At 34.2% G+C, this 10,384-nt stretch overlaps 1 protein-coding gene across 1 annotated transcript; it reads left to right on the top strand.

The window, feature by feature from the left end:
* Positions 1-1,641: 1,641 nt before the first annotated feature.
* On the top strand, positions 1,642-10,068 carry LOC110463239. The gene is made up of 2 exons (XM_021517673.1): positions 1,642-1,916; positions 8,285-10,068. The coding sequence occupies exon 2, from the start codon at positions 8,379-8,381 to the stop codon at positions 9,390-9,392; it is 1,014 nt and encodes a 337-aa protein (XP_021373348.1). The 5' UTR covers positions 1,642-1,916; positions 8,285-8,378; the 3' UTR covers positions 9,393-10,068.
* Positions 10,069-10,384: the final 316 nt, after the last annotated feature.

Genomic DNA, 10,384 nt, shown 5'->3' with positions numbered 1-10,384 from the left:
TTCAGATTTCTCTTAATTGTGTTTAACTTGTGTGACTTCAGTTTGATATTATTATCTGTTATGTTTTAATACAAAAACTTCCTCGGCTATCATACAGAATGTTTTTTAACCCAACTTTGTAGACATAAAAAGGGGCTGTAGACAAGGGGATCCGGTATCATCTTACTTATTTCTTTTGATAATTGAAATATTAGCTATCATGGTAAAAAAACAATAAAAACTTTAGGGCATAAACATAAATCACAAAGAACACGGGCTCTCACAGTTCGCTGATGACACATACGTTATTTTAAATGGCACAAAATCTTTATATGATATAAATATGCTAAAATATCAGGGTTAAAAGAAAATACTGAAAAAACTAAAATGGGGAACAACCAAATTTACCTTACTTGGGATTGATTTCTCTGTCAATTTAGAAGACATGGTTACTGTAAATTTCAACAAAATTATTAGTATTATAGATGGCAAGTTACATCAATGGTCAAGAAGAATTTTAACACCTATAAGGAGAATAACTGTTCTTAAATCGCTTATCATTGCAAAAATGAATCACCTGTTTACATCTCTCCCTACTCAAGACATAATTCAATCATTGAAAAAAAAAATTGTCTGGCAATCACCAATTGATAGAATAAAACGCTCAACAATTGTTCAAGACTATAGTGAGGGAGGACTCAAAATGATTGATTTAGAAACTTTATTTATGGACTTAAAAACTAGCATTCAATGGGTCACTTTCAGGCCTCTTTCAAGAATACTTCCACTTAATCATTATTTGAAAATAATTGGAATCAAACAATGCGATTTATGTAATTTATGCCAAGAAAGCATACAAACTATAGAACATCTTTTTTAACAGTGTCAAATAACAAATAACTTCTGGCAAGACATACGTAGATGGATATACTTAAAAACTGACCAAACAGTCGAAATAAAGGAAGATATTATGCTTTTTGGCAAAACTTCTGAATTCCAAAAATCCATTCCAACTAAAATCATCATGATTCATGCAAAATTCTTCATCTACTTTAGCTCCAGAAAGGTTTACTGTTTATATTTATGTTTAATAATGGCTATCTTTTAGTGCTGTATAAAATGTCTATAACTGTTATATGTAGGAATAGAAACTGTATTTAATTGCTGGCATTAGTATCAATGTGGAATTTCTTTTTCGTATAATGTAAAAAAAAAAATATTTAATGATTATTTTCTATTACTTAGTTCTGTGTTAAATGTGTATTACAGTTATATGTAGGAAACAAAAACTTTGTATCCATTTTATTATTGACTTAAGTATCATATCTACAAAATGAGTTGACATTCTTAGTTGAAACAGGCTATGACTAAACTTGAAAGGATTTCCTATATAAACACCTTCCTTTCAATTCTCCAGATTTGGTGTTCGGGGAATGAGCCCTGTTAAACGACACCTGCTCCTCTTACCTTATTGTGATGGGCTTTTTTAAATTAGGACCCGGCTATGGAATGAATTGGGTTCAGTTCAATACGCACGTGATTTTCCTTCGCTAGTTGTCTATGGTCCAGACAAATTAAGCGTTGGACCAATCAGATCGGCGCAGATATTATAATGTCTGCCAATGAACTGAACTATATATGACGACGAAGCGATCTGTTCAACGGCACTGTGTGTTGTTCCACGGCACTGTGTGTATGGCAGCTAAATATGAATTGATATGTTAAATTGTAATAAATGTTGTGTCTACATAAAATAGGGATTTATACAAAATACTACCATCCTGGATAAAACGGCTCATACTACGTTGCTTACCGCATAAGACTATTACCGAATACATTAGCGCACTATTGACAACCGTGTATTTACAATTTGCTTAACCTGGATATCATTTGAAGGTGGCGATCAGACAGCAAGGCTGCACGTATCTAACATCAATGTAAGTATCTTTCGTTTCGGATAATAATTAGATTGTAAAACATATATAAACTACAACAATCGCTTTTTCAAACATGCTGTAATATCTTAAGATCAGTTTCCATTTCGTATGAGCTTTATGTAAGATTTTATTCTATAAAATAAGGGGATAATGTTACTCTGGTTTATTGCTATACTATTTTGTGTGTGTGTAGTTTTTCACTTTCTTTGGGCTCAATAACCAAAAAGGCTTCCTTCGATAAATGCGTTAGGAAATATCTGTGTTGTATAATTTCCCACTTTGTAACATATGATTTTCAAAACCTTGGACTTTTTAAATTTTACAGCAAAATTCAACTCTATACAATTAAAAATTAAAAATGGCGACACAGTGGCGAGTTAAGGCTAGAGTGAAAAAGTACAATGGTGTGTCAGTTGAAATCGTTAATATTTTAAGAACTTGAAAAACATATTCTGCAAACCATCGGAATTTAGTTTATAAATGTTATCAGATGCATTTTTGCTTTTAAAATTAATAAGAATTTGTAAAACTTTAAAAAAGTGATTATAACCCCAGAAGACATTAGAACATGGCGTCATATATTATGCTACTCACTCTCGCATCTTTTTTACATCAATATTTTTGTTATTTTACCTTTTTTCTTCTTCTTTTTTTTTAAACATTGAAGGTTTTCCCGTTGTATACCATGTATATTTTCCTTGAAGTTGTGATGCTGTTTTGCTAAACTAATTAACTCTTGTCATTTGGCATAGTAATTAATACTATTTTGTTTGATGTCCTCATCTTTCCTAACACTATATTCCGATTGTGGTGTTATTGTATTATGGCACTTTATAACCGTTAGAACGTAGTTGTAGTATGTGTTGACACATTTAAACTTGTCCAATCAATAATTACACAACGAGTTTCCAACACACACCACTTACTTACTTGTTATAAATAATTTCCAGCCTCATAACACCATCCCGGTATTTACGTTGTTCCTATTTTGATTTTGTATGATTGAACTGTATAAATATTACATGTGTCTATATTATATAAATGTGTCTATACTATGAACATGTGTCTATACTATAAACACGTGTCTATACTATATACACGTGTCTATACTATATACACGTGTCTATACTATATACACGTATCTATACTATATACAAATGTCTATACTATATGCATGTGTCTATACTATATACATGTGTCTATACTATATACATGTGTATATAATATATATACGTGTCTATACTATAAACACGTGTCTATACTATATACATATGTCTATACTATACTATACTATGTGGGGCAAAGAAGTATTTCCAACAGTGTGGACAAGTTTAGGTTGTCAAATTTTCGGAGCGATCCGCTCTTTTTCAAGACACAGTGAAACAGAACAGTTACATGTACATATACATCATCTTACAAGAAGATAGAATTGATATACTATAATTGAAAATATAGCTATTATATAAAACCAATAGTCCCCTCGGCTAGATGTGTCTATACTATATAGATGTGTCTATACTATATACATGTGTATACAATATATACACGTGTCTATACTATAAACACGTTTCTATACTATATACACGTGTCTATACTATATACACGTATCTATACTATATACAAATGTCTATACTATATGCATGTGTCTATACTATATACATGTGTTTATACTATATGCATGTGTCTATACTATATACATGTTTCTATACTATATATAGTACCATTGTATCATAGTTCGTGATGTATGGCTGTTACAGCAAGATTTTTATAACAGTTGCCGCATTAAAATTTCACGTATGTCGTTTGGGCTCAAATTACTACCAACGAGGCTATCGATGACTTGCTCCTACTTGTAATTCCACTCTTCCTGCAATTGTTTACAAAATATATATAAAAAAGACTGTTTTTCATAACACAACCAAAGGGTCTTCATAACAAACCATATTTGATGCTAATTGTCCAAAAAAGATCCCTCAAAGCTAGAGAAATTGTTTATATCAAACTATTTTAGAATATACAAGTTCTATTGATGACAATCGCCAGTTATGCTTCTGATGAAAAAGACTAGGTCAATATTTTTCGCGATAAACAATTCAAAACATAGTTTTAGTATCTCTGATATTCTCATATCTTTAGAAAGATGGACGGAACCCCATCCATGTTGATTTCACCTAGAGGATTTGGTAATTTATACTGTGTGCCAAAAATGAATAACACTGCTCCGTACAACTGTTTCGTTCTTCTAGGTCACATCGGTGATGCTAGGGGCTCAAAAGATGGAAGCCCGTATTTGTCTTCACTACTGTTGGAACAGAAAGGGAAGATAATATAAACCCTTAATTTCGTGATTTTAAAAGACATGAATACTTTGTTCGGATTAATTAAACATGTTAAATAGCGAAGGCATTTCGTGAAACTGATTGTGGAACAAGAACTAATTAAGGAATGACCAAGATTTTGTTTTGGTATATACGGTATATACAGAAAAAAAATTGTGCACTTTTTTGCATAAAACGCTTCGCGGATTTATGCAAAGTTCACATTTTTTTCGGTATATACCGTATATACCAAAACAAAATCTTGGTAATTCTTTATAATTTAATTTTAAAAAAGTAGACAATCACTTTGTAAATGCACAGTTAAAGATTTATTTAATTTTTACGTTAACTAAACAATTGCGCTAAAAATAAGCTGCGTTGTAATTTTGCATTCTGAAGTGTAAAAAGTAGTTCCGTCATACGATATATACCCCAAAAAAAATATTATGGGGGAGATAGGCAAAATTAAATTATTGTGATTTATATTACACAGTCCCCCTCACATTCCATTGGGTATATCTTATTAATCTCCGTTCATGATACATAACTGAATATATTTCAACAGCCAATAAGTAAATGTGTGTTTCCCCTCTACTAACAATCAGCAAGTGTTGTGATGTTTAAGAGTTATAACAGATTTTAGCTTCATAGTGTGCTAGTATTCATTGTATATAAAATAACAAATTGTGTTTATAAATATATCCATCCTTGTTGTCTTAATTACTCCCTCTTAATTGTAGTCAGCCTATAGAGAGGTTCTACTATGAATCTAGTGTTAAGAATTCCATAGATAAATTAGTTGAAAACGAAATAAGAATATTGTTTTATGTTTTTCCTAACTGTTTCGACCAAGTGAGGCATTGCGGTTAAGCGTTGATATTTGAAATTGAAATACGTGAACACCATAGTACCTTGGCTATACTTATCTACAATGTCGTGTTTAAACAGGAGAAATGTATGATGGAGTTTCGGAATCGGTATGTATTACCCCTCGGACACTTCGTTCTCCCATTGGCTTTCTTTAATTTTCGTTATTTACCGCTATATTGTAAATAGGTTTGGTATGTCTGTTATATACGTAATATATTTGATGATGGTGTTTTTTTGCGTCATTTTAGAAATGCAAATCCGGTCTCCTGCTTTTGTAAAAATCCAAAAATGACAACAAACAATTCCTCGCCTTTGAACCTGAACGACAACTCATTCCAAAAAGTTAAAACTCAAAAACACTGTGGTGTATAGTGTCTTCGTTCCAAGTAGATAGACTGTCCAAATAAAAACAGGTAGACCTTCTTCAATATTTGCATTTTATAAAAGCGTCCTAGTTTTAGTGGCTTGCTACTTAAAACTGGAAGCGATTTGATTGACGTTTCATATTCTTATGAATTTAACGACTTCTCAGTGATGAAAGAAACGAGAGAGGCACCACAATGGGAAAAATAGAAGAAAAGAATACAGAAAATGTAGACATTCTTAGACAACCCAAGTGTAGATACTCTGTTTGAACAGACTTACCGATTACTGTAAACAATGGATGCCCTTTATACATCTCGATTTAAATCAAACAGTAAACTCATACGCACAGACAAAAATAGAAGATTACTGGCCTGTGGTTTAAACAACCAGTAGACGTAAATGTACATCGGATGGAAAACATGACTCGAGCCTCCCGTCAAACAAAAACGACTAATCATAGTGCTCGTTAACACTTGGTTCTAGATCCTAATACAAATACATCACTGCTAGGCATATATTTCTGATGGCTGATTGCCATATATCCAGAGCAGAAACAAACAATAGCATTTTTTTGTTATCTTTATTTCTTTTTTAAGCATAATATTGCATAAACAAACTGATGGGTGGTCGGGTGGTGCAGTGGAAAAAGCGCACTTGTCTTTCACCAAGGCGGCCGGGGTTCGATTCCCCGATCGGACATGAAAAGGTTGGGGTCACCTGCCCGATCACATGGGTTTTCTCCGGGTACTCCGGTGTCCTCCCACACTAAGACCCCCCACACGCTAACATCCGGGCCAACAAGAGTGATTAATATAAGTTGCAATAACTTGTTTCATAATTGTTGTTAAATAAATAAAGTTTATATCAGAAACATTTCAAGACTGTTGTCATTTTCTAACGCTTTGACTGACTTACTCTGTGACAAAAAAGTAGATGATATAGACAAATAACAACCTGATTTAAAAAATAAATAAGTAACAAAACATAAATAAAGACGATAACTAAATAAATAAATAATAACAAGAAACAATCGTCAAACCTTTCATTCCAAGGCAGTTTGAACACTAGATATAGGACAGCATCTATAGTGGAACATTCCACATCACTATCAATTGAACGAAAAACGCTGTATGATAAAGTTTTAGTAAGTTAAAACTATAATAGCACCAATGCCGAATTTGTGAAACATTTGTTTAAGCCCCTTTCGAAACAATATTCCATAAAAGTCACATGTAGCGACGCGTTATACAGAACTGAAGCTGTTCGTAATTTGAATGCTTGAAAATAGAACACAAAATAATCAAGGGTCGAACACGGGACCTTTGTCCTGTAAAGCCTACACTTTGTCAATGTTGTCGTCTAAGAAGTACAACTGTATAGAGGTGCCGCGGTGGCCAAGTGGTTAAGGCGCCTGAATTCTGCTACCACTAGCCCTCCACCACCGCGAGTTCGAGGCCTACCTGGGGCAGTCGCTAGGTACTGGACGTAGGTCGGATGTCTTTCCTCACCACGACAACCTGACACGTCCATAAATTACCATAGCTGTCAATAGGGCATAAAACACAAACAAACCAAAACAAAATAAACAATAACTGTATAGCGTAAGAGTGAGTGTCCACTGTATGGCTGCATAACAAATTACTTTTAAACTTAAAACAATAACTTGAAGATGTTTCGATGTTTAGCTCAAGGGAATGTTTATATAATTGTATAGGGCTAGTGTGCTAAACTATATGTTTAATTCTTCCGAACAAATGTTGATCAGTTTATCTTTCCAGCGTTCCCTATTTTTTGTATTTGTTTGGTTTGGTTTTCTTTTTTTTTAACATTTTCAATTGTATACAACCCAAACACGGCAATTAATCTAACAGCAATTAGCATTCTAAATATGTATTTGTATTTAATTTGTTTAACAAAAATAAATTGTGTTGTTTGTAAACAAACGTGACGTCACTTCCTTTCAAGTTCATGTTCGATTTCGATTTCGATTTAACATGTCATCACACGTATATTTGCAGAAGTTGAGCGATCTTTAAATAACCGTCAAACCCTCCGGCAGAAAACTCGTTATCATTTGACATATTTTTACTCTGTGTGTGTACAAAAAATTTATCAAACTAAATAAGAAAAATACTCTGTTTCTCAGAAGCATTAGGTTAGAATCAACTGTGAACCGTCGTATTACATTATATACAATACCTGCATGTACAAGCTTTATAAATAACAGAGAACTTTCTACTCATACAAATGTCTTTGCACTGAGACCATTCGCAAGGTTGACTAGAAAGACAGTGTTACCCTGGCTATCGTGTCCGTTGAATGGTGTTCTGGAATATATATAAAATCTCTATGGCAATGTATTAACGGTGTAACTTGTTGATTATTGATTAAAATATTCATTAGTTAGTAAAGATGTACAAATAATTGACAATTAATTACAACAATACCTATCAATTTATGTTTGTCTTAATTTTATCGTCAGATTTTATTGTAAGAAAAATGTTTGCATCAAAACGACTGAAACAATTTAAGGAATACATGTAGCTATGGCCTTATATACCGTAGGGCTACCTGTACTATTATACATGGGTCAACTCTATTAACGCAGTATCTAAAGATAGTGAGATATGTGATTGTCATGCAATGCTTAACAATACCCGCCAACTTCCTTCTACATACCGGTTGACACGGACATCTAGAAAACTAAATGGCAAGCGGAAACAAAGTGATTTCCTTGTGTTTTGTATGTGGAATATGCTGAGATGTAATTTTATACCCACGTGTTTAATATTTTTTTCCTTATTTTTGTTTCAGGTGCTGATACTGCATCTGATAGTTCAAGAGACAGTCATCGCTCGATCCTTGGATATTCGTCTCTTATTGAAAGAAGAAGACTGAATTTATCAACATGATGCAAACAAGATGGAGTACGAAAACCTGGTTCCTGCTGTTCGTATGCTTGAACAGCCTCTGTATATTCATATATGTACACTTTATCCACAAGTGCCCACAACCAATCAAAACAAGTCTACAGACACCAAAGATCACGTGTCCAACGTCAAAATGTCCGCCGCCACAGAATAAACTGAAACCTATATATGTTTGTATAGAAGATCCAGAATTATTGAAAGAAACCGGTTTAGAAAAAGTGGAATTTTTACCATTCAATGGTGCCACACCTAAGGATTGCCCGAGAAACGTTTTGTTAAAAGAGACGCGTCTTAACGTGGACGAACAGAGTCGTTTTAAAGAATGTGTAAAGAATTATGAACCTGACTGTAAAGCAGCCCACGCGAAATTTTGGTCCGGTGATAATCAATATATTCGTCATCGCCATCATACATATCTGACCTCTCAAAGCTTAATCATTGATGTCGGAGGTAATGTCGGAGAGGACGCGGAGTATTTAATTAAACACCACAATCCAAAACATTACGTGATGTTGGAACCACTAAAGCTTCTATTTAGGAACCTTGTCAAGAAATTTGAAAACAGACGTAATGTTGTGATGTATAATTTTGGCTTGGCTAAAAAGAATGACGTATTCATGGTTAGTATAGAGGGTAATGATGGAGATGCGACATCACCTTTCCTGGCAAAGACTACAGACGGCACTTGTTCTCTGAAGGTTGTCAATACTACGGTGTTTCTAACGACGTTAGGAGTTGGTTGTTACGATGTGGATTTACTCACGATTAATTGTGAGGGGTGCGAGTATGATGTGTTGGAATCTATACTCGCTACGTCACTCATCAATAGTTTTAAACACATCCAGTTTGCCACACATACTAAATTGGCAAGTCTGGTTGACCCAGTGAACAGGTACTGTAGGATCCAGGAACTTCTAAAAAGGACTCACAGAATTAGCTATAGCTACAAGTTTAACTGGGAGACCTGGACGAGGCTGAACGTCTCTGTATAACCTGCCCCACCAATTATGAGTTGTTGCTGACATTTCATTTTTTCATTATACCTAGATTTCAAGACGATATTCATGAACCCTGGACCTGCTTTTACCATTAAGAAACCTTAACAAATTAGTGGCAAATCCATCGGGTGAGGCCCCGCAAATATAGTCTAATTAAAAATGACGGCTTTGAGGTATGCTTGGGAAATTTTCTTCCCCTTCAGGCCAAACTTGATCCGCCACAGGGGTAAATACACAAAAAAAGGGGGAAAAAGGTCAAGGCCTTATTCCACATTTTAACATATTTTGATGTACATTCGATTTTAATGTGTCACACATGATCGGTATATCATTATTATTAAAAGTGTTTTACCTTAAAGTTCCAGTGTGTTCTATAACTTATTACGAAAAGGCAAAGCCTTAAAAGAGCGACTACTGCCCCGCTGAGTTGTTTCACCTTTTCTCAAACCGGAAATAGAAGTGCATTATATGTGAATCTATGCCCCCTGCATGTAGGCTGCTGGTAACTGCTGTCCAGATTTTCGTGCCATGTCTGTAACCGTGTTGCTTTTGTTTCTCGCTATATAACCAACTTTGTTTTCGTTCTCGTCTGTGTCAGTAGATCTAAGTGACCGCTTTAATCTAGGTCATTCTGACCACGTTTCTTAGCGCAAACACAGGTACTCAAGGACTGGGGTGTCATACAATGAAAACACATGCTAGTATGCCTTCCGGATATGCCAAATGCAACTTCGGGGGCTACCATATGTATGTGATTCTCAATTAATCTCCTGGGTGGTAGTCAAATGGATTGTCTTATTTAATTAGGGTTTTCCATATTGATATGGTTCTGTTTTTTTCTTAAAGATTCTTATTCTTATTTCCAGAAATCTTGTGGACACTCTAACTCAGGAACGAATAAAGATATAACGTACATATTTCAGAATGATTATGTATTAGAGGACAACGAACACATGGTATGCAAACAAATTCATGATCATAATATC

The sequence above is a fragment of the Mizuhopecten yessoensis genome, unplaced genomic scaffold, assembly GCF_002113885.1.
Source record: "Mizuhopecten yessoensis strain PY_sf001 unplaced genomic scaffold, ASM211388v2 scaffold10879, whole genome shotgun sequence".
Lineage (NCBI taxonomy): Eukaryota > Metazoa > Mollusca > Bivalvia > Pectinida > Pectinidae > Mizuhopecten > Mizuhopecten yessoensis.
The sequence above is the reverse complement of the archived record's forward strand: the minus strand, read 5'-3'. Positions and strand labels throughout refer to the sequence as shown.

What these genes read in the sequence shown, in the direction of transcription:
- LOC110463239 (XM_021517673.1), top strand. Translation starts at nt 8,379, where the DNA reads ATGATGCAAACAAGATGGAGTACGAAAACCTGGTTCCTGCTGTTCGTA.